General features: G+C 41.8%; 1 protein-coding gene across 2 annotated transcripts; it reads right to left on the bottom strand.

The window, feature by feature from the left end:
- Nucleotides 1–1,095: 1,095 nt before the first annotated feature.
- LOC120065095 (NEDD8-activating enzyme E1 catalytic subunit) lies at nucleotides 1,096–23,771 on the bottom strand. Of its 2 annotated transcripts, XM_039015812.1 has the most exons (18): nucleotides 23,751–23,770; nucleotides 23,582–23,620; nucleotides 22,809–22,929; nucleotides 22,547–22,627; nucleotides 22,188–22,270; nucleotides 20,501–20,581; nucleotides 20,123–20,166; nucleotides 19,939–20,003; nucleotides 19,585–19,740; nucleotides 19,381–19,483; nucleotides 17,229–17,342; nucleotides 3,017–3,070; nucleotides 2,821–2,857; nucleotides 2,638–2,719; nucleotides 2,420–2,520; nucleotides 2,240–2,303; nucleotides 2,062–2,116; nucleotides 1,096–1,905 (listed from the first exon to the last, which is right to left on the bottom strand). In XM_039015812.1, the coding sequence occupies exons 1-18, from the start codon at nucleotides 23,768–23,770 to the stop codon at nucleotides 1,817–1,819; spliced, it is 1,389 nt and encodes a 462-aa protein (XP_038871740.1). In that variant the 3' UTR covers nucleotides 1,096–1,816. The 2 variants fall into 2 exon arrangements, with proteins under 2 accessions (XP_038871740.1, XP_038871742.1); XM_039015814.1 differs by lacking the exon at nucleotides 23,582–23,620 and having other exon boundaries at nucleotides 1,817–1,905; nucleotides 23,751–23,771.
- Nucleotides 23,772–25,535: the final 1,764 nt, after the last annotated feature.

Below are 25,535 nucleotides of genomic sequence, written 5' to 3'. Positions count from 1 at the left end.
TAACCCCTAACCCTAATCCCTAGCCTAGCGAAGGCAGCTAGCTAACGTTAGCTACCTAGCCACCTAGCTAGAAATCATAACATACACTATATTTACAAAAGTATGTTGACACACCTTGAAATTAGTGGATTTGGCTATTTCAGCCACACCCGTTGCTGACATGTGTGGCTGTCCATAGACAAACATTGGCAGTAGAATGGACTTACTGAAGAGCTCAGTCACTTTCACTGTGGTACCGTCATAGAATGCCACCTTTCCAACATGTCAGTTCGTCAAATTTCTGCCCTGCTAGAGCTACCCTGGTCAACTGCATGTGCTGTTATTGTGAAGTGGACACGGCTAGGAGCAATAACGGCTCAGCCGCATAGTGGTAGGCCACACAAGCTCACAGAAAAGGGACCACTAAGTGCTGAAGCGTGTAGCGCGTAAAAATCCTCAGTTGTCAGTTGCAACACTCACTACTAAGTTCCAAACTGCCTCTGGAAGCAACGTCAGCACAAGAACAGTTTGTCAGGAGCTTCATGAAATGGGTTTCCATGACTGAGTAGCCGCACACAAACGTAAGATCACCATGCGCAATGCCAAGCGTCCACTGGAGTTGTTTAAAGCATGTTTCTACAACTTGATTGGAGTCCACCTGTGGTAAATTCAATTGACTGGACATGATTTGGAAAGGCACACACCTGTCTATATAAGTTCACACAGTTGACAGTAGGTCAGAGCAAAAACGAAGGAATTAAGGACGAAGGAATTGTCCATAGAGCGCCGGGACAGGATTGTGTCGAGGCACACACACACAAACAACCACTCACTCAGCAACAACCTGCCTCACTGCCTGACAGTCAGCAGCAGGTCACAGTGAAATATATATATATTTTTAAGAGAAACGGCGGCTGCGTTGCAACTCGTGTACACGGGGCATTAGAAATAGACCGCAACCCACCGCCAAAAACATTATCACCATCGACATCGGTTTCTAAGTAGCATTTTTTCAGAAAAACCACAAACATTTCAACACTGCCCACATGTGATGTCATGATGCTGTCTGTGTCCTGACCTACTTTCTAGTGCCAATACCTGCAGTGGTCTGGCAAATATTCAGAAAATACACGTATCTTTATTGGAGTAGTACCTTCTTCACATTAAAGCTTAAAACTGTGCATGCACCAATTAAACAACTTGGAAGTATAATTATTACTGGGTACAGACATTATTTGGATGTTAACAAAAAATGTTCTGTGTAAATTGCAGAGTCAGCACATTCATTAACACTACAATATTTGCACAAGAACATAATGGATATACAACAAGGAAAACAATTTGCCCACTCAGCCTGAAGTCTCAGTCATAAGTAACACAGAAGACATGTATTGTACAGGAAAACATATATTCCGGTTGTGTCTGTGTGTGCAAAACCCCATGAAGGAGTTACTGCAACGAAACGGAAATAAATTAAACTCACAAGAAGCTGTAAGAGAAATCTATTTAAATATGGTACTGTTCTTTTCTCCAGTGTAAGAGAGCTTGAGAGGTTGCAGTGCATATAACGCAAATATATAACGCAAATACATCACAACAGTTGCAGATATGATCAAATATGACAGTGGAGTAGTTTGGCTTTCCACAACCAAATGCATTCATAGACTTGAGTCTACAAGTATGTCAGAGAACTGGATATGAAATACATTTATTTACATATTCACTTAAATACACTGTAAAACTTGTAGTTTATTTTCCGTTTCAAATACCCGGTACTCTGTTAGAAAAGTAATAACAACGACGTCTGGTGTTTGATGTTGGGGAGAACATGCTGGTCCTAAGAGGTAAAGCTGAGTTTGAAGAGCACAGTCTGGGGAGTGGTGACATCAGCTACGGCCAGCTCCTGCCCATCTAACAGACCCAGCTCTGTAAAAAAAAGTTAATTACAAGAATGAGTCCAACCACAAAGAGGACTAGAAGCCCACACTATAGACAGTAATGAAGACTGGGTAAGCATAATGTCATCAATTTGAAACACTATTAAACCTGTATCAAACCTACATGGCATATTATATTACTCACCTTTCAGTGACTTGCTCAGATTGGGGCGTGTCCTCTGTTCAATTGACGCGACAGTCTGTCAAAACAAAACATGAGTCAATAGCCAGCCAACCACTTGTATGCCTGCTCAAGACTATTCTTTTCACCATGATCAAAACAAAAAACGTTGCATATTGCATATCAAAATGTGAAAATTCACCTGTAAATACAATGTTTTATTTTTTCCTTCCAATGTCGCAGTGATGGCTGGAGATTTCATTTGTCTGAAAAATGTACAGTTGTGAGTGTCATTATGACCAAGACGCAGTCCAAATTATAATATCACATTGGGGGTCACAGAATTTAGGAAACATAAAACCTACGTGGTAGGTGAACTTACAGAGACGCGTTTTCAGTCAGGTAATCGAGCACCTCCTGGAGCTTAGCTGAGGGAGAGAAGTGCAGGTCCTGGGGGACTTGGCTGCAGGATGAACAATTCTCCTGACGTTTCAAACAAATATAGAGGTATTAGACAAAAATGTATTACCAGTTACCTTTCATCATACCATTGTTAACCTGAGAGCTGTACACAGAAATCCCAGTACACAGAAAACCCACCTTTCGCTCTGCCTCAAACGTATAGGTGTACAGACCATCAACGTCATTGAACACCATGTAGTTGTTCAGAGGAATGTAGGCACTGCAGACAAAGAGGAAAGTCATGAAGCTGTTGTGAAATGCATATGCACTTCCATGTACTTATGGACTGGTTTAGTAGTAAATCAGCAATTGAAAACTCACCTTGATGCTATTTTGAAGACCTCCGTGGCACAAGCAGCTAAAATGGGGTCAAAAAGTACTTAGCTAAAGACATTTCTATTTACGAATAGTAAATACAGAAAGTCCTATCACAATGCTGCTGAATGTTTAATCTAGCTCGTAAAACCCTTTATGCACAAATAAACGTTCACATTTCCTTTAGTGTGTACTCATTTACCAGCAATGACTGCATTTGTGGACGCCACAGCCGGGATGATCCTCTTTACAACACCTGTAGCACGTGAACAAAAAAAACATTCACTGTGACAATACTACCTGTCAACATTTTTAGAACACCTACTCATTCAAGGGTTTTTCTTAATGTATTTACTATTTTCTACATTGCAGAATAACAGTGAAAACATCAAAACCATGAAATAACACATATGGAATCATGTAGTAACCAAAAAAGTGGTAAACAAATCAAAATATATTTTAGATTTGAGATTCTTCTTTGCCTTGATGACAGCTTTGCACACTCTTGGCAATCTCTCAACCAGCTTCACATGGAATGCTTTTCCAACCGCCTTGAAGGAGTAAAAAAATATGCTGAGCACTTGTTGGCTGCTTTTCCTTCACCCTGTGGTCCGACTCATCCCAAACCATCTCAATTTGGTTGAGGTCGGGGGATTGTAGAGGCCAGGTCATCTGTTGCAGCACTCAATCACTCTTCTTCTTGTTAAAATAGCCCTCACTCAGCCTGGAGGTGTGTTGAGTCATTGTCCTGTTTAAAAACAAATGATAGTCCCACTAAGCGCAAACCAGATGGGATGGCGTATCGCTGCAGAATGCTGTGGTAGCCATGCTGGTTAAGTTTTCCTTGAATTCTAAATAAATCACAGACGGTGTCACCAGCAAAGCCCCCTCACACCATAACCTCTTCCATGCTTTACGGTGACATGCAGAGATCATCCGTTCACCCACACCGTGGCTCTCAAAGACATGGCGGTTGGAACCAAAAATCTCAAATTTTGACTCCAGACCAAAGGACAGATTTTCACCGGTCTAATGTTCATTGCTTGAGTTTCTTGGCCCAAGCAAGTCTCTTCTTATTATTGGTATCCTTTAGTAGTGTTTTCTTTGCAAAAAATCGACCATGAAGGCCTGATTCACACAGTCTCCTCTGAACAGTTGATATGTGTCTGTTACTTGAACTCTGTGAAGCATTTATTTGGGCTGCAATTTCTGAGACTGGTAACTCTAATGAACTTATCCTCTGCAGCAGAGGTAACTCTGGGTCGTCCATTCCTGTGGCGGTCCTCATGAGAGCCAGTTTCATCATAGCGCTTGATGGTTTTTGCAACTGCACTCCAGTAAATTTTCCGTATTGACTGACCTTCATGTCTTGAAGTAATGATGGACTGTCATTTCTCTTTGCTTATTTGAGGTGTTCTTGCCATAATATGTACTTGGTCTTTTACCAAATAGGGCTATCTTCTGTATACCCCCCTACCTTGTCACAACACAACTGATTGGCTCTAACGTATTAAGGAAAGAAATTCCACAAATGAACTTTTAAGAAGGCACACCTATTAATTGAAATGCATTCCAGGTGACTACCTCATTAAGCTGTTTGAAATAATGCCAAGAGTGTGCAAAGCTGTCATCAAGGCAAAGGGTGGCTATTTGAAGAATCTCAAATATAAAATAGATGTTTTATTTGTTTACCACTTTTTTTTGGTTACTACATGATTCCATATGTGTTATTTCATAGTTTTGATGTCTTTACTACTATTCTACAAAGTATAAAATAGTAAAAAAAATAAAGATAAACCCTTGAATGAGTAGGTGTTCCAAAACTTTCAACCGGTAGTGTACATTCTGGCTAAAATTGCAAAGGAAGTAATTCAAAAATAATAATATATTGTAAATGGGGTATTGTAGATACGCCCAAATATTATTAACAGTTTAAAAGCTTGGTTCTTTTTCTGGCTGTGGGTCAGATTCAGGATTTAATATTTTCCCGGTATTTTACAAATGTTCCCAGCAAGGCACTACAGAGATTAGTGCGAACGGCCCAGTACATCACTGGGGCCAAGCTTCCTGCCATCCAGGACCTCTATACCAGGTGGTGTCAGAAGAAGGCCCTAAAAATTGTCAAAGACTCCAGCCACCCTAGACATAGACTGTTCTCTCTGCTACCGCTCGGCAAGCGGTACCGGAGCGCCATGTCTAGGTCCAAGAGGCTTCTAAACAGCTTCTACCCCCAAGCCATAAGACTCCTGAACATCTAGTCAAATGGCTACCCAGACTGCGGAAGTGTCATTCTAAAGCATATAAGGCATATAAACATGTCTGTATTTGATTAGAAGTTTTAAAATTCAAGCCTGATGTTGCCTGAGCCTGATAAGCCATACATTAAAGACATTTTATGAGCCCAAGCCCCAAAAATTCCAAATGATTGTGCCGTTATCCAATACAGCAGGTATTCCCAAACTGGGGTACGCGCAATGCCGTCGGGGGTACGCCAAATACAAATGTGATTCACATTTTAAAAAATATACACATATATATATATTTTTTTCATGTTCTTCATATTTTCAAACAGGCCTTTAGTAAGGCCTGCGTCCATAGAGACACATACCAGCTGTACTGGTAGTACTGCTTCTACTAGCAGTACTACACCTGCACCTGTCGATGACACAAGTTGTTCTGCTTCCAAGAGCACATCCAATGCTAGCATCAGTAATTCTACATTTGCTGTTGGCCCAGCTAGCATGGACACTGACAGTTGTGAATCTGATGCAGCCGAAGAGCTACTGCCCCCTTACCCGGTGACAGCACCGAACAACTGACAGGGACGTTGGACCATCGAAGAGGCGTAAATATGATGAGAACTACATTGATTTGAGGTTCACTTATATTGGGAGAAGTGCCTTTCCTCAGCCACAGTGTGTTATATGTGCAAAAGTACTATCTAACAACTCAATGAAACCTTCACTCTTGTACAGACATTTAGAAACAAAACATGCCAATTTGAAAAATAAGCCATGGGCGTTTTTGATTAAGAATTAAGATGCCTTTCGAGTAGTAAGACATGTATAAAAGCAACAGATACCATTAATAAGAAGGGGCTAGAAGCGTCTTATATGGTGAGCTACCAAGTGGCTAGGACAGGCAAGCCCCATACTATTGTGGAGGACTTAATTCTTCCTGCTGTCACGGATATGGCTGGGACAATACTGAGGGAAAAAGCCAAAAAAAACTAGACAGACAATCACTTCATCAAATAACACAGTTTCACGACGCATCAGTGACATGGCAGGAGATGTTTTGAAACAATTACTGCTTCACATACAAGCCAGTGAATTCTATGCATTACAGCTGGATGAATCAAGACGTGTCGGGCCTGGCGCAGCTCCTGGTATATGTCTGTTACATTTATGGGGGGTCAATTAAGGAAGACATCCTCTTCTGCAAACCACTGGAAACCATGACAACAGGAGTGTCACGTTCGTCGTATTGAGGAGACCAAGGCGCAGCGTGATATGAATACATTCTTCTTTTAATAACGGAAGAACACAGAACAAACTAACAAAATCGAACGTGAAGCTAAATAGAACGAGTGCTGACATGCAACTCCACATCGACAACTACCCACAAAACCTAAATGGCAAATGGCAACCTAAATAGGATCCCCAATCAGAGACAACGATAAACAGCTGCCTCTGATTGGGAACCAATTCAGGCCACCATAAACCTACATTACCTAGACATACAAATCCCCATAGATAAACAAAACCCTAGACAAAAACACACATACCCACTCTCGTCACACCCTGACCTGACCAAAATAATACAGAAAATATAGAAAAATAAGGTCAGGGCGTGACAAGGAAATAGTATCTGTACTGATGGCGCAAGCCATGACAGGGAGACATAGTGGAGTGGAAATGCGCATGCAAGCAGTTGCTCCCGACGCCACTTGGGTACACTGCAGCATCCACGAGAGGCTCTTGCTGCCAAGGGAATGCCTGACAGCTTGAAATATGTTTTGGACACTACAGTGAAAATAGTTAACTTTTTTAAAGCAAGGCCCCTGAACACTCATGTATTTTCTGCATTATGCAATGATATGGGCAGCGACCATGTAACGCTTTTACAACATACTGGTTATCAAGGTGCAATGCATTGACACGTTTTTTTGAATTGAGAGACAAGCTTAAAGTTTTCTTTACTGACCATAATTTTCACTTGTCTGACCGCTTGCATGATGACGAGTTTCTCACACGACTGGCCTATCTGGGTGATGTTTTTTCTCGCCTGAATGATCTGAATCTAGGATTACAGGGACTCTCAACAACTATACTCAATGTGCGGGACAAAATTGAGGCTATGATTAAGAAGTTAGAGCTCTTCTCTGTCTGCATTCACAAGGACAACACACAGGTCTTTCCATCATTCTATGTTTTTTGTGTGCAAATGAACTCAAGCTTACGGGCAATGTCAAATGTGATGTAGCGAAGCACATGAGTGAGTTGCGTGCGCAATTACGCAGGTACTTTCCCGAAACGGATTAAACAAACAACTGGATTCGTTATCTCCTTCATCCCCTGCCTCCAGTCCACTTACAGATATCTGAAAAAGGCAGCTTCATCGAAATTGCAACAAGTGGTTCTGTAAAAATGTAATTTAATCAGAAGCCACTGCCAGATTTCTGGATTGGGCTGCGCTCAGATTATCCTGCCTTGGCAAATCGCGCTGTTAAGACACTGATGCCCTTTGCAACCACGTACCTATGTGAGAGTGGATTCTCGGCCCTCACTAGCATGAAAACTAAATACAAGCACAGACTGTGTGCAGAAAATGATTTAAGACCGAGACTCTCTCGAATACAACCCAACATTGCAGAGTTATGAGCATCCTTTCAGGCACACCCTTCTCATTAACCTGTGGTGAGTTATTCACAATTTTCGATGAACAAATAAGGTTTTATATGTAAGATGGTTAAATAAAGAGCAAAATAATTGATTATTATTCAATTATTATTTGCGCCCTGGTGCTATAAGAGCTCTTTGTCACTGTTCTGACAAAAACTCACACTCATTCTTATGTTTAACAAATGTATCATATAGTGTGTGTGTGGCAGGCTTACAATGATGGCAAAAAACAACATTTGAGAGTACGCTGACCCTGGTGCTAGAAGGGGTACGCAGCTGGATGTTGAATGTTTGAAGGGGTACGGGACTATACAAAGTTTGGGAACCACTGTAACAGCTCTCTAGGCTCTCTACTCTTTTCTATTTTTACCAATGACCTGCCACTAGCATTAAACAAAGCATGTGTGTCCATGTATGCTGATGACTCAACCATATACGCATCAGCAACCACAGCTAATGAAGTCACTGAAACCCTTAACAAAGAGTTGCAGTCTGTTTTGGAATGGGTGGCCAGTAATAAACTGGTCCTAAACATATCTAAAACTAAGAGCATTGTATTTGGTACAAATCATTCCTTAAGTGCTAGACCTCAGCTGAATCTGGTAATGAATGGTGTGGCTGTTGAACAAGGACAGCAGGTAGCCTAGTGGTTAGAGCGTTGGACTAGTAACCGAAAGGTTGCAAGTTAAACAATTTAAAGGCAATGCTACCAAATACTAATTGAGTGTTTGTAAACTTCTAACCCACTGGGAATGTGATGAAAGAAATAAAAGCTGAAATAAATCCTTCTCTCTATTATTATTCTGACATTTCACATACTTAAAATAAAGTGGTCATCCTAACTGACCTAAGACAGGGAATTTTTACTAGGATTAAATGTCAGGAATTGTGAAAAACTGAGTTTAAATGTATTTGGCTAAGGGGTATGTAAACTTCAGACTTCAACTATAGTTCTGTCCTTGAGCTGTTCTTGTCGAATTATGTTCTGTATTATGTCATTCTGTATTATGTTTCATGTTTTGTGTGGACCGCAGGAAGAGTAGCTGCTGCTATTGCAACAGCTAATGGGGATCCTAATAAAATACCAAATACCCTTTGCTATGAGACGCTACATTCTTTTTCCATTGATCATCCTTGAGATGTTTCTAGAACTTTATTGGAGTCCACCTGTGGTAAATACAATTGATTGGACATGATTTGGAAAGGCACACCCCTGTCTATATAAGGTCTCACAGTTGACAGTGCATGACTGAGCAAAAACCATGCCACAAGGTTGAAGGAATTGCCCGTAGAACTCTGAGACTGAATTGTGTTGAGGCACAAATCTGGGGAAGGGTACAACAACATTTCTGCAGCATTGAAGGTCCCCAAGAACACAGTGGCCTCCATCATTCTTACATGGAAGAAGTTCTTGAACCACCAAGATTCTTCCTAGAGCTGGCCGCCCGGCCAAACTGCGCAATCGGGGAAGAAGGGCCTTGGTCAGGGAGGTGACCAAGAACCTCCAGAGTTCCTCTGTGGAGATGGGAGAACCTTCCAGAAGGACAACCATCTATGCAACATTCCACCAATCAGGCCTTTTGGTAGGGTGGCCAGACAGAAGCCACTCCTCAGTAAAAGACACATGACAGCCCACTTGGAGTCTGCCAAAAGGCTCCTAAAGGATTCTCAAACCATGAGAAACAAGATTCTCTGGTCTGAAGAAACACGATTCTTTGGTCTGAATGCCAAACGTCACGTCTGGAGGAAACCTGGCACCATCCCTACGGTGAAGCATGGTGGTGTCAGCATTATGCTGTGGGGATGTTTTTCAGCAGCAGGGAATGGGAGACTAGTCAGGATTGAGGGAACAGAGCAAAGTACAGAGAGATCCTTGATGAAAACCTGCTCCAGAGTGCTCAGGACCTCAGACTGGGGCGACGGTTCACCTTCCAACAGTACAACGACCCAAAGCACACAGCCAAGGCCATGTGGCTTCGGGACAAGTCACTGAATGTTCTTGAGTGGCCCAGCCAGAGCCCGGACATGAACCCGATCTAACATCTGTGGAGAGACCTGAAAATAGCTGTGCAGCGATGCTCCCCATCCAACCTGACAGCCCTTAAGAGGATCTGCAGAGAAGAATGGGAGAAACTCCTCAAATACAGGTGTGCCGAGCTTTTAGCGTCATACCCAAGAAGACTCGAGGCTGTAATCGCTGCCAAAGGTGCTTCAACAAAGTACTGAGTAAAGGGTCTGAATACTTATGTAAATAAGGTATTTATTTTTATTTATTTGCAAAAATGTCTAAACCTGTTTTTAATTTGTCATTATGGGGTAGATTGAGGGGGGGAATTATTTAATCTATTTTAGAAGAAGGCTGTAGCATAACAAAATGTGGAAAAAGTCAAGGGGTTTGAATACTTTCCGAATGCACTGTATATACAGGCTTATGATCTAGTAATCTATTTCTCTTGTTATCAGGTCATTTATTCTTCTCTTTTGGCTTACCAGAATATACCGTTAGACATTAGCCTTCAGCTCAAGTAGACTATTTGTAGGTCTAGGTTTTGATTATCAGGTCAGTCTCACTGTGCATGCTGCAGATGCATCAACTACTGCTGAACAATTTCAGTAGGACATTAGGCTATTTAGATAAGGTGGGTACGTCGCCAATGTTAGTTGTGGTTTTGGGGGTTCGTTAGTAATACTGTATGTTATGCTATGTAATGGTACTGTATGTCATGGCTGAGCTGTGCCGCTCTGCAGCAGTCTACTGTATGGTCTTCGATCTGTACAATGTCTTCTGTTATTTAACCACGTATGCCTTTTCTATTACAATTTCAGGAGGGCAAATGCGCCTTATGTTCCAATAGCAGGGATTCAGTTCATATTGAGCGTTAGGACCTTTCAGCATGTAGTCTGCTCAAGAATCCATCTGTCTGCCTACTCTTCATGGACTACGGAGAGGCAACGAACATGCATATCAGTATATCTCCTCTCTCTCAGTAGGACAAGTTTGAGTTCACGTTAAGGCAACGGTGTTGGGTTTACATGATGCTTTTCCAGAGGCGGTCCGTATGATGGCTTTAGGGGTTCTTCAGTCTGATTACACTAAATGTTCCTTCCCTTTAATCTTGCATGATCTCTTAAGTTCTGTTTGCATTACGGAGTCTCACATGTGGAACATTGTCGTCATCATCAGAACTAACACTACTTTGTCCTCTCATGTTGTGCTGCCTGCATGCTGAGCATGGGCAGCACCTGGCGAACCTCTGTTCAACATTGATGCTGGCAACCAATGACAAGATACTGGAACTCATCACGGTTCTGGTTCCTTCTTCAGCACTGAGGGTTAGCTCTGAGTTATAGGCCGTCCAATTCTGCATCGGCGCCGCTACTGGTTCTCAATTGATCCCAGCTTCACTCTGATCCTCTGCTGCTACAATGTATTGATTCTGAGCTTGTGAAACATACATGAGTTTGTGCAGTATTCTTGCTCCCACCCCAGCCTCCACCTGTTAGGTTCCCTGTTCCTGTTAGGGGGATTGGTATAGCTTACCACACTTACTGCTCGTAGGCTATATTTTATATGGCCGCTTTACTCGGGCAGTGAGTTACCCTGAAGGAGCAGAGCCTATATCGCCAAGACATGCATTATTCATTGCTGAATAAATGGATGAGCATATTTCTAAGCAGTGTTTTCTTTCTGAAATGAAACGTTTTGTTTTCCTTATCTTAATCATTGTAATGGCATGCTTGAATAATATAGGACTAAAATAAGATGTAGACGGCTTTCACTTCTCTTCATGAAGATTGAATGGATATGGGTGTACAGATCTGAGTTTTAAAAAAATGTCATAGCCTACCGCCATCGCGCGTTCTCTCTTGATTCAAACTCCCTGTGCGTTCAATTGGCTGCTTTATTTAACATTACATGTTAAAGTCTTTGAAAAAGCTATTAGTATAAGAAATGCCCCCCCGCCCCGATTAAGCTTTTCGTGGGACTCCAAGAGCTAAGGGGTGTTTTTTAAAGGAGAGAGGCCAGGGGAGCGCAGGTGAGTATTGCACAAGAGACAGAGGCTATAAGTTTGAAACTTATGCATAACCCATCATTCCTTAGCTAAATATACGGCTAATACTCTATTGAATGTATTACCTGAAAGAGGTAGGCTAGGACATTGAGAGAGATATAACAATCTTGAACAGGATGATCTATTTTGAATGCAATTTGAATGGAATTAATTAAGAGAAAGATAAGGAGTGGGTTTAAGCAGGAAATCTCAGTAACCTGTTTCCCGGTATTCAACCCTAGTCAGATCCTTATGGAGGTCCAAGACTAGGAGCACAATCCAGTATTGCAGAATGTGTGTGATAACTCGAAATGACAAGGTTCCAGTTTAACAAAGTTTACTATTGTCACGACTTCGACCGAGGCAGGCTCTCCTTCCCGTGCGGGTGGCGTTCGGCGGTCGTCGTCACCGGCCTATTAGCTGCCACTGATCCTTTTCTCCCCCTCCCTATGTGGTTATTGGGTTCACCTGTGGTGTATTAGGGTTAATTAGTTGGGCTTATTAGTCAGCCGGCCCGCACGTTTCTTTGTGCGGGATTGTTTGTTTGTAAGTAGTGGTGTTGGTTGTGTGCTACGTGTTTTCTGGACTGTGTTCCTTTCCCCCCCGTGTCTGGGGTTGGTTATATAGTACACCCAGTGTGTTAATAGGGTGGACTAGTTGGTCCGCGTTCATTAAAGAACATTTTGTATTGGCACCTGCTGTTTCCTGCGTGTTGACCACACACTCCGACACCCAGGCCTTACAACTATACTATATGAACACACTACAAGGTAGCCATTCCACTCCAGGCTAGGTCCATCAACTACAAGACTCCCTGCGCAGGCGCACTCTTGACTGAGTGATAGCCCCGTAATAACAGAAATATAGGGATACTTAAAACATGAACTTAACAATCTCCCCCTTTTCTTTAAAGTCAAATAAAACATTAACAACATAAGTAAATGTCCAAGTATTATTCAAGATCCCCATTACAAATGGGTTGTGAGACAGTTTTTATTTGTATTACTCAAGCTGCCACTTTCCATTACTGAGAGCCCGTAGGAGCACAAGACCAGATGCTCCTTTTTTAGTCAGACAGTCAGCAAGCTGTTCCTTTGTGGTCGACCACAGCGTCCGCTGGATTCTCTGTGCTTGAATAAGTTCCTTGATGCTGCTAATCTCAAGACGAAGTCTTTTCTCTGTGACAGACTTGGTTGACTTCACAGCATCAACTAATGAGTAGTTGTCAGTGACACAAACTACAAGTAGAAAGAGACGTTTTGTCTCACCAGTGGTAAGCTCTGAGAACAGAATTGCAAGAAAGATAGCATTGTCAATTCCATCTGCAAGAGCAAGGGTTTCTCCAGCAAGTGTGCTTCGGACAACCCTTCTGATCCTTTTTGACTGCCAACAGATAGGTGAGAATCTTCCTCCTTCACCCATTAACACGATTAGATGTCCACCTTGTGTGCCTCCATCTGTAAGGTTCCCTAGCGAAGCATCACTGAAGACAACTAGCTTCAAAGAGTCATCTTTTCCAACATGCTGAAACTTTAAAGTCACTTGTTGTGATTTCAGTTTACGAACAACTTTGTTCGCCTCATGAATGGTTTGTACAGTGGCGTGTTTTGTGTTAGATGCCAAGTTGCAACCATTAAACATTACATCAGGTCTACTCTGTCTAGCAACCCATAAAATTCTATCTTTGACCTCAATTGATCAGCTTCAATTCCACATAGAGGGAAATTCCTTTGTACGGCTCTTGAATAATCCAGGTGAATGGGTTGAAGATTCTTGATATAGCTCTCCTGTTGCATCAGTATTTTTCCATCAACTGTAATAAACTCTATGCCAACATAACAAAAATTATCATGCTCCTCACGGCCGACCTTGAAAACAGCTTTGAGGTGTGGAATCACAGTTGGAGCAAAGGTCTGTGAGCCACCCCAGATAAAGTCATCAACATGACAGGCAAGTACTCCAGTCACATTGCAGTCTTGATCAAGCCAATAGAAGACTGCAGGATCCATTTGTGACATTTTTCCACCTGTATTCAGCATTGTTGCCTTGACTTTGTTGTACCAGTAGAGTGATGCATCTGCCAGTACAAACAACCAATTTTTTAGTTTCCACAGTGTTCCTTCGCTTTTAGCTTCAGGCGAAGGTCGGATGTGAATGTCCCTTGACAGCTCTGTTCCCTGCAAAAATGCAGATTTGATGTTTATGGAATTACGTTTCCATTTTTTCTGGCAGATCACTGACATCAGCAATCTGAGTGACTCTGAGGCACATGTCGGTGAGTCTTTTGGGAGTTCTTTAGCAGCCAGCTCTTCAAAACCTCTAGCCACTAGACGAGCTTTAGGCACTATTCCAGTTAAGGATTCTTTAAGGGTACACACCCACCTTGTTGAGACGCATTTTTAGCCAATGTCTTTGACTTCCTCAAACACTCAATTTTTTCCTCCAATTACTGAGCTCATCTAGCTTAACTGAGTCAAATGACATGTCCTTTGTTTCAAGTACATAATTATTTTGAATGTCATTCTGTTTTTCTCGATTTTCCATTGGTTCAATACTGATATTATCTACAAGTGGCAGGTCAGCTGACCCTGTTGTACCAGAAAGTGTAGCTGGTTCAGAGTACTGCAAGTTGTACCAGTTCTGGTGTTTTCCTTTGGCTTTTCCTGCTCGTCCAATGACGGTTGCTGTATGTGGAATACCACTTTCTCTGTCCATGTATTTAACAGTTTGTCCAGTTTTCAGATTGGAACAACCATGTTCTCTTAACACATGTGGCTGTTGTTGAAAGTTTTCCTCATTTGAACGCTCAACAGTATTACCTGTGGCATGGTTGAAGGTCTCTGCTCCATTTCCTGTCTCAGTTTCAGTGTCCATATCATTGGATCCGACATCTGGTAGGTTTGTGTCTGTTACACGGAACCCAAACCGGCTGCGCGCGTACACCATCGTGCATAAATGTATTTTGTCCCCCCACACCAAACGCGATCACGACACGCAGGTTAAAGTATCAAAACAAACTCTGAACCAATGACATTCATTTGGGGACAGGTCGAAAAGCATTAAACATGTATGGCAATTTAGCTAGCTAGCTTGCACTTGCTAGTTAACGTTAATTTGTCCTATTTAGCTAGCTTGCTGTTGCTAGCTAATTTCTCCTGGGATATAAACATTGAGTTGTTATTTTACCTGAAATGCACAAGGACCTCTACTCAGACAATTAATCCACACATAAAACGGCCAACCGAATCGTTTCTAGTCATCTCTCCTCCTTCCAGGCTTTTTCATCTTTGAACTTATATGGTGATCACATCTAAACTCTCATAGTGTTACCACGACAACCGGCAAAACAGTTCGTCTTTCAATCACCCACGTGGGTATAACCAATTAAGAGATGGCACGTGGGTACTTGCTTCTATAAACCAATGAGGAGATGACTTTCAGCGCGATCTGCATCAGAAATAGGAACGACTTCTATTTTAGCCCTTGGCGTCGCAGATGCTCATTGGCGCGCGCGAGCAGTGTGGGTGCAATAACTGAAAAACATGTATTTCTAAATTTATTTTGCGACGCTCGCGCACGCGACGTGTCTGGTCTGGTCAGCATGTTACTGTGTCCTTTTTGTCATTTTCATTAGGAGACTGATTCTCAGCAACAGCCCCTCTATCTTGTTGATCATTTACTTTCCGCAATCTTGAGTGATGCACCCTGACAATGATGCCTCCGTGCCTCACAAATATCACCACACCATCTTAACCAATGACTACTCCCGGTCCTTTCCACTTGACAGTCAACTCGTTTGTAGTACACTTTGTTTCCAGTTTCGTACTTCTCACCATCATTATTCCCTGAACTACTGAGTAACTTCTGAAGTCTGTCAACTGTAGCATGTCCAAACTGTTTGTGAAGCTTTAACAATACTTTGTGTTTTTCTTTTGTGTTCATGTTCTCTGTGACTGTCAGAATCTCCATATGCTCTGTGTCAGTCAGAATCTCATTTTTGCATGGACTCTGTGTGATGTCTTTGTCTAAAATGTTTACACAATAGTGGCCTGAGGTAGTAAGTTCAAAAGTCACTGGTTGTTTAAACATCCCTGCCTTGTCATTTTTTATGTCTAATACAGCCCCTGCCTTCTTGAGGGAAGCTTTGCTTAATAGTAAGGGGATATCTGTAGGGACCACCTCTGTTTCAATGTGACACTTTGTCTGACCAATTTTTGCTGGTATCTTAACTCTCTTGGTAGAATGGACAATTCTCCCATCTCCAAATTTGAAAGCTCTGTTGCTTGGTGTGTCAATCATATTTTGTACTTCTTTCATACTTAGTTCACTGACATAGCTATCAAGCCATTTTGCACCACACACTGTCCATGTACATGCAGTATCAATCACAGCAGATCCTAAGGACTCAACTATAAAAATCTCAGTATCAGAAGCAGATTCATTTTAAAACAGTGTAATGTTACACTGCTCTGTGTTTACATTTTCCTCTGTTAGTTTAACTTGTTCATTTTTATGAGGACAGTCTGTAACCCAAATGGTAAGTGCTTTGACAAATAGCATATTTTGATCTCCTTCCAAATTTGTCCAGTGGATTTGTACCGGGAAATGGCGCCCTCTTCTGGCTGCCTTGAACGTGACTTGTTGGCGCCTTTTCTCTGCTGCTCAGTGTAATATGCTGCGTCACTCACTTGCATTCCATCTGTTATTGGCGCGACAGACGTCTTATCACCAAAAATTATTTTTAGTGCCGACTTCATTGATGCAAAAGTCAGCACAGTACAAGCAGTCAAAGCCAACTGTTTCTCCCTACCATCTAGACAGGCAGTATCTAGCAACTTGAAAGCTACCACTGCATCCGGGAGAACCATGTCGTATTTGCGCATCCTATTGTACCTCTGTTCGAAATCAATGATGTAGTCTGCCATTGCAAGCGAAATATCTCTCGTAACACTGTCAAAGTTTGAATATGCCTCGTAGGCACGGTCTTTCTCTTCTTTAAGAAATACAGAATCCAGTGCTCTGATCAAATTCACCATACCGTCATCCTTGTTCAAATCCTCAATGGATATTTCCAGTGCTGTATCTCTCGCTCTTCCCTTGAGCGATAATACCACCGCAAGTGCTTGCTTTTTCGCGTCCAGATTAGTAATGCGTGTCCAGATTCCAAGTTCATTTTTCCAACTTTCGTACGACCTCTTCTCGTCGAAGCGAGGTGGCACATTGTAGTTATTAGCCATCCTCTGCTACCAATGTTAACTCGAAATGACACAACGACAAGGTTCCAGTTTAACAAAATGTTCTATACTATATGAACACACTACAAGGTAGCCATTCCACTCCAGGCTAGGTCCATCAACAACAAGACTCCCTGCGCAGGCGCACTCTTGACTGAGTGATAGCCCCATAATAACAGAAATATAGGGATACTTAAAACATGAACTTAACAGTGTGTTCTCACCCTGGGTGAGTCTGTAGGTGACTCCTGTGATGCTGAACTCTGCTGCCCGCTCCTGAGACTTCTGGTACACCCACTGGATGTGCTCCGGGTCATCTGCGTCCAGCCCCACACCATCTGACAATACAACACACAATCAGGATAAAAATGTTAAGGGATCTTCATGTACAGTTGCAAAAAAAGTATGTGAACCCTTTGGAATTACCTGGATTTCTACATAAATTGGTCATCAAAATGTGATCTGATCTTCCTCTAAGTCACAACAATAGACAAACACAGTGTGCTGAAACTAATAACACACAAAGTATTGTATTTTTCTTGTGTATATTGAATACATAATTTAAACATTCACCGTGTAGGTTGGAAAATGTATGTGAACCCCTAGGCTAATGACTTCTTCAAAAGCTAATTGGAGCCAGGACTCCGATAAACTAGTCCAATCAATGAGACGAGATTGGAGATGTTGGTTAGAGCTGCCCTGCGATATAAAAAACACTCACAAAATGTGAGTTTGTTATTCACATGAAGCATTGCCTGATGTGAACCATGCCTCGAACAAAAGAGATCTCAGAAGACCTAAGATTAAGAATTGTTGACTTCCATAAAGCTGGAAAGGGTTACAAATGTATCTATAAAGGCCTTGATGTTCATCAGTCCATGGTAGGACAAATTGTCTATAAATGGAGAAAGTTCAGCACTGTTGCTACTCTCCCTAGGAGTGGCCGTCCTGCAAAGATGACTGCAAGAGCACAACACAGAACTCTCAATGAGGTTAAGAAGAATCCTAGAGTGTCAGCTGAAGACTTACAGAAATCTCTGGAACATGCTAACATCTCTGTTGACGAGTTTACGATACGTAAAACACAAAACAAGAATGGTGTTCATGGGAGGACACCACGGAAGAAGCCACTGCTGTCCAAAAAAAACATTGCTGCACGTCTGAAGTTTGCAAAAGAGCACCTGAATGTTCCACAGCACTACTGGCAAAATATTGTGTGGACAGATGAAACTAAAGTTGAGTTGTTTGGAAGGAAGGAACACACAACACTATGTGTGGAGAAAAAAAGGCACAGCACACAAACATCAAAACCTCATCTCTACTGTAAAATATGGTGGAGGGAGCATCATGGTTTGGGGCTGCTTTGCTGCCTCAGGGCTTGGAAAGCTTGCTACAGTATCATCTACGGAAAAATGAATTCCCATGTTTATCAAGACATTTTGCAGGAGAATGTAAGGCTATCTGGGGAGGCAGGTAGCCTAGTGGTTAGAGCGTTGGACTAGTAACCGAAAGGTTGCAAGATCAAATCCCTGAGCTGACAAGGTAAAATTCTGTCGTTCTGCCCCTGAACAAGGCAGTTAATCCAGGCCGTCATTGAAAATAAGAATTTGTTCTTAACTGACTTGCCTAGTTAAATAAAGGTTAATTTTTATTTTTTTTATTTTTTATTATATCTGTCCGCCAATTGAAGCTCAACAGAAGTTGGGTGATGCAAAAGGACAACAACCCAAAACACAGAAGTAAATCAACAACAGAATGGCTTCAACAGAAGAAAATACACCTTCTGGAATGGCCCAGTCAGAGTCCTGACCACAACCCGATTGAGATGCTGTGGCATGAACTCGAGAGCGGTTCACACCAGACATCCCAAGAATATTGCTGAACTGAAACAGTTTTGTAAAGAGGAAGGGTCCAAAATTCCTTCTGAACGTTGTGCAGGTCTAATACGCAACTACAGAAAACGTTTGGTTGAGGTTATTGCTGCCAAAGGAGTGTCAACCAGTTATTAAATCCAAGGGTTCACATACTTTTTCCACTCTGCACTGTGAATGTTTACACGTTGTGTTCAATAAAGACATGAAAACGTATAATTGTTTGTGTGCTATTAGTTTAAGCAGACTGTGTTTGTCTATTGTTGTGACTTAGATGAAGATCAGATCAAATTGTATGACCAATTTATACAGAAATCCAGGTAATTCCAAAGGGTTCACATATTTTTTCTTGCCACTGTACCTATGGCTGGTACTACCATTGAAATAAATCCGTCACTCCTTATGGAGCATTAAAATATTTGAATCAAAAAATAATCTGTGAGAAAACGAAGGCACAGTAATACCTGGTCAAATAAGCATGTTAACAAGCTGGTTGGTTACATACCTCCGAAGGGTTTCTCTTTAGGCCACAGCAGCATGCGGACATACTCAACACAATGTTCTGGTAACCGGGGCATGGAGGCTATCGTACACATGGGGAAGTTAATCTGAGAAAATAAATATATTTAGAGGAAGCAACACATTAGATCCCGGAATAAAAAGGATAGCCATCCTGATACATCTGTACGTAAAACAAAAGCTAGCACACCTGTGGTGGGTAGAGCTCCAGGGTGCAGTCGATGCAGGCAGTCATGCCAGGGAAGATGACCCGAGCGTTTCCCTTGAAGCCCTCTGTCCCCCCGTCAATCAGCGGGATGATGGAGCTGGGGTCCAGCACCCCGTCTTCATAAACCAGCAGAGACAGCTAGAGAGGAATGGAAAATCACACAGGGTAAATTGTGAAAACTGATCTCTGTTTAACAATCAGTTTTTTTATGGACTGGCTTTTTATAGATTGATCATGGAAATCTGTGCAGGACATAAGGGTACTCGAACAAGTGAGCACTAGATTGCATTCGACTTGATCTATATTTAACTTAGAATACATTTTGTAATAACATACCAACATGCCATTCATCCATCTCCGGGCGATTATGGAGTCGAGTCCACAAACTATTATGTGGAATTCTGTGTGAGGGAGACAAAGCAGTAATTATTTCAAATGAAACAAAACATACAGCTAATTTGATATTTCCCATAATGAGTAATCTGGAAGAGGACGAGGATAGAAGAATCCCAGGACTTACGTCTGTAAAACGACTCATCAAAGTCTTGTATTTTCTTGAAATGGCTGTGCAATTTTATAAGGATATCAGTAGATTAGGCCAGCAGGTAGCCTAGCGGTTACAGAGTTGGGCCAGTAACTGAAAGGGCCCTGATTTGAATACCCGAGCCGAAAAGGTGAAACATTTGTCAATGTGCCCTTGAGCAAGGCACTTAAACCTAATTTGCTCCAGGGGCAGAGTACTACTATGGCTGATCCTGTAAAACAACACCTATCCGGGTGTATGTGACAATTACACTTTTTTTTTATTAACCTGGGCTATAATAATAATAATGTATTATATATTATTATTATAAATCAACTCCCAAATCATCCATTTTCCTTCATCTCCAAAGGATACGGGACCACGTTGCATCCTGGAATGCGGCCATTGATAAAATCCGCTGCAATGTCTGCCTTTGGCCGACCCACATCCTTCAGCCTTCAGAGATACACATACCATCCATTAGAAAAAGTACAGTGCATTCGGAGAGTATGCAGACCCCTTGACTTTTTCCACATTTTGTTACGTTACAGCCTTATTCTAAAATTGATTACATCGTTTTTTCCCTCATCAATCTACACATAATACCCCACAATGACAAAGCAAAAAGTATTCAGACCCTTTACTTAGTACTTTGTTGACGCACCTTAGGCAGCGATTGCAGCCTCTCGAGTCATCTTGTTTATGATGCTACAAGCTTGTCATACCTGTATTTCAGGAGTTTCTCCCATTCTTCTCTGCAGATCCTCTCAAGCTGTCAGGTTGGATGGGGAGTGTCGCTGCACAGCTATTTTCAGGTCTCTCAAGAGATGTTTGATCAGGTTCAAGTCCGGGCTCTGGCTGGGCCACTCAAGGACATTCAGAGACTTGTCCCGAAGCCACTCCTGCGTTGTCTTGGCTGTGTGCTTAGGGTCATTGTCCTGTTGGAAGGTGAACCTTCACCCCAGTCTGAGGTCCTGAACACTCTGGAGCAGCGCTCTTCATCAAGGATCTCTCTGTACTTTGCTCCGTTCATCTTTCCCTCGATCTTGACTAGTCTCCTAGTCCCTGTCGCTGAAAAACAACCCCACAGCATGATGCTGCTACCGCCACCATGCTTCCAAACCTGCTGGTGCCAGGTTTCCTCCAGACATGATGCTTGGCATTCAGGCCAAAGAGTTCAATCTTGGTTTCATCAGACCAGTTTGCGTACCAATGTTGTTTCTCATGGTCTGAGAGTCCTTTAGGTGCCTTTTGGAAAACTCCAAGCGGGTTGTCATGTGCCTTTTTACTGAGGAGTGGCTTCCATCTGGACTGATTGAGTGCTGCAGATATGGTTGCCCTCCTGAAAGGTTCTCCCATCTCCACAGAGGAACTCTGGAGCTCTTTCAGAGTTACCATCAGGTTCTTGGTCACCTCCCTAACCAAGGCCCTTCTCCCCCGATTGCTCAGTTTAGCCGGGCAGCCAGCTTTAGGAAGAGTCTTGGTGGTTCCAAACTTCTTCCATTTAAGAATGATAGAGGCCACTGTGTTCTTGGGGACCTTCAATGCTGCGGAAATGTTTTGGTACCCTTCCTCAGATCTGTGCCTTGACACAATCCTGCCTCTGAGCACTACGGACAATTCCTTTGACCTCATGGCTTGGTATTTGCTTATATAGACAGGTGTTTGCCTTACCAAATCATGTCCAATCAATTGAACTTACCACATGTGGACTCCAATCAAGTTGTAGAAACATCTTAAGGATAAGCAATGGAAACAGGATGCACCTGAGCTCAATTTCGAGTCTCATTGCAAAGGGTCTGAATACTCATGTAAATAAGGTATTTTCCGTTTTTAAAACATTTCTAAAAACCTGTTTTCGCTTTGTCATTAAAGGGTATTGTGTGTAGATTGATGAGGGATTTAAAAAAAAAAAATTTTTTTAGAATAAGGCTGTAACGTAACAAAATGTGGAAAAAGTCAAGTGGTCTGAATACTTTCCGAATGCACTGTATGTACAAAATCAACAACACCAATAATGACAAGGGATGAGTAGAAAAAAGTAAAAGGCAAATGATCTGACCTAAAGAGGAACTGTCTGTTGAGGTTGGAAACGTCAATGGTATCCATGTCAACAACGTGTATGTGACGAAAACCTGACAAGGCCTGGTCCACAGCATCCCCAAAAGATGGGAAAACAACAGAGTGAATATCTATCAGAACCAATGTTGTTGTAAGTGTCCTAATTAAACTACTTAAGTAAGACTACACTGGGTATCTTTCTCCTCAAGAAATAGGCTATTCTACATTTCCATGAAAGATATGATACGCAAACTGACGGTTACTAGCAGAACAGTGTGTGCAGGTCTATCTCTCACATTGCCACTCATTGCAAAGGGAATGTTGTAGAGTAGCATGTGCATTCAAGAGATGAAATCATACCAGATCTTTGAGAAGTTCACATCCAAGGCCACCTGCTCCAATAACAAGTATTTTGCAGGTGTCTAACAAAAACTGGAGCGACTGTAAGGAAATAAACAACAGTAATAAAGGAGAACATCACAGCACAATCAAAAGTATTCAGATGTGCAACTGAGCTCTGATATGACATGAACCATGGCTTTAAGTATGAAATTATTTGCAACCCATTCAGTGCTGTTCCTTGTTTTATTTACAAACTTTGAGTATGCACTGTGATGATTACCTCTGTGCTCGGCTCAAAGTCAGGGTGAGTGAAAGGTCCTGGTCTTTCCAGAAATCTATTGATGTGGTTCCATCGTCCGTCCCATTCGCCCCCGTCTCTGCTGCCCCCATCCACCACCATCCTGGAGAGAACACAGGACAGGAGTCCAGCTAAATATGTCAGTGGGGAAACATTTGAGGAATATAAAACTTCATTATCTAATAAACGTTTTATTAATTAGAAACAGCTGCCATACATGTTTATAGCAGACATGCAAATAGCAGAGAAGCACATTGTTATTTTATAAACAATAATATGTAGAAAGTACAGTCATGATTACCTAGCAGCAACCTTATGACATATACTATTGTCTCATGTTTTTTGTTTATAACTCTGTGATGGTTTAAACGTGTATCGCTGCACCTAGGGTGCCATGCTATGGAAGAAGCACAGTACCTTATTGACAGACAGTAAATGGATAGCTAGCTAGCCAACAAGCCTACACTACAGTAACTGTCTCAGCGCCTCTAGCACTGAGATGCAGTGCCTTAGACAGCTGGGCCACTCGGAATCATTCCATGATTGAATCGGTTTCAAAGCAGCCATTTGTAGGGATACTATGTTATAGACCAACAACAACAGGAACTATTTAATGTAGGCTAGTTAGAACTAGCTAGCGTAGCTATATATTTATTTGGATTTAGCTGCCGTCTGAGTTATTCGAGACAGCGTTTTAATCCCTGCTCTATTCACCCTCTCAAACCTGCTGCCAGTTCTAGCAATTCATTACTAACTTCTCAGTCAGCTCCACTACTCTCCTTCTTTTCTTCTCCCTAAAAAGAGAGAATAAAAGAAGGTTCATTCATGCTTTGCTTTCAGCGGGTAACCAGTTAATGGGATGTGAAAGCATCGTTCGGGCAGTTAACGGCTATGTCTTGCTTGTTTACTTCTGCAGCTACTTACGGCTCGTCTGTATCCGCCATTTTCGTGCCCAGGAAGACAAATAGCTACCCACAATGCATTGCACAGACACCGGTGTGGTATGCACAATGCAATCCGAGATCCTTGGGACGTCCCTACCATAAACCCTAACCTTAAACTCTTAACCTCTAACATTAACCCCTACCCTTACTTTTGGGTGTCAGGGAAAATGTATGGAGTAAAAAGTACATTATTTTCTTTAGGAATGTAGTGGAGTAAAAGTAAACGTTGTCAAAAATATAAATAGTAAAGTACAGATACCCCAAAAAACGACTTAAGTAGTACTTAAAAGTATATTTACTTAATTAAGTACTTTACACCACTGGCCATCAGTTCAGAAAAAACATCACCACACAGTCCGTGCTATTCAGAATCCTTGGGACGTCCTTACCCCATAGAGATGTAAAATGGGTAAGGGTTACGGTTAGAAAGTACTCGTTACATTTTGAATGCTTAGCAGGACACGAAAATGGTCTAATTCGCACACTTATTAAGGGAACATCCATTGTCATCCCTATTACCTCTTATCTGGCACTCACTAAACACGAATGCTTTGTTTGTAAATTATGTCTGAGTGTTGAACTGTGCCCCTGGCTATCCGTCAATTAAAATATAAAATCGTGTCGTCTGGTTTGCTTAATATAAGAAATTCTAAATGATTTATACTTTTACTTTTGGTTTAAGTAACGTTACATTTAAAACCAACTACGTTTAGACTATTACTCAAGTAGTATTTTACTGGGTGACTTTCACTTTTACTTTGAGTAATTTTCTTTTAAGGTATCTTTACTTTTACTTAAGTATGAAATTTGGGTACTTTTCCCACCACTGCTGATGGCTTCAACGTTTGTGTCTACTGGCTAGAATATAGAGTACGGACCAAAACGTGCACGTTCGAATTGCGTCAGGGACAACTGTAGCATTTTAGCTGAGCCTTTCATCTGTGTAAAACTAAAACGTTCACCAAGGGTGGTGGGGGCGCCCAAGACCGAGATTTGGAAACCGAGATCTAGACTAGAACCCCTTGGGAAAGCCTTTATTCACAATGATACCAGTAGGTGGTAGTATATACTATGAAATGACAGAGATAAACTCGTGGAGGGTCAAACATATTGAATAAGGGTAGGCCGAGTACACAAAAAGCAAACATGCAGTGTATTTCAGGTACCCTGCTTGCCGTTCTCTTTCACATGGTCTATGTAACGTTTTACTTCTAATTGTGGTTCTTTTGTAACTACGTTTTATTTGGTTCCACGTGTTGGATGGATGGTGGTTTAATAATGGCAAAGAAGGTGAATGTGACTCATTGGTAATTACTTGATAATTACACTGCTGAGGGAACAGCTCTTTAAGATTAGCAAGTACCCATAAAACCAGTTAACAGTCTCAGAGGGGATGGGAAAATAGCCTGTCTGAAGTACATTTCTGTTCAAGAAGAAATAGTCCTTGAGAGTGGCAATTAATGTCAGTTGTCCTTATTGGCCTGGATGCAATCTGCAGCACAATCAATTATTCAGGACTGCCTTGGCATATATTTACATCACTCTTCTCTTGGGTGTTATTTTTTTAGATGTAGGGCTATCTATTTACACCAGTGGTTCCCAAACTAGGGTTCACGGCCCCATGTGGTTTCGCCTGATAAGAAAATGGGGTCTTGGGAGAATTTCCAAAATCCACAAAATAAAATGATATACAGTACCAGTCAAAAGTTTGGACACACCTAATTCAATAGTTTTTCTTTATTTTTAATATGTTCTACATTGTAGA

This window comes from Salvelinus namaycush, chromosome 20, assembly GCF_016432855.1.
Source record: "Salvelinus namaycush isolate Seneca chromosome 20, SaNama_1.0, whole genome shotgun sequence".
NCBI lineage: Eukaryota > Metazoa > Chordata > Actinopteri > Salmoniformes > Salmonidae > Salvelinus > Salvelinus namaycush.
This window is presented reverse-complemented; position numbering and strand designations above follow the sequence as displayed.

Coding starts and splice junctions, on each gene's coding strand:
- LOC120065095 (XM_039015812.1), bottom strand. CDS start 23,770: ATGGCGGATACAGACGAGCC. Junction 2,521..2,637: donor CGTTTGAGGCAGAGCGAAAG/GTGGGTTTTCTG, acceptor TTGAAACGTCAG/GAGAATTGTTCATCCTGCAG. Junction 2,117..2,239: donor ATAAAACATTGTATTTACAG/GTGAATTTTCAC, acceptor TTGTTTTGACAG/ACTGTCGCGTCAATTGAACA.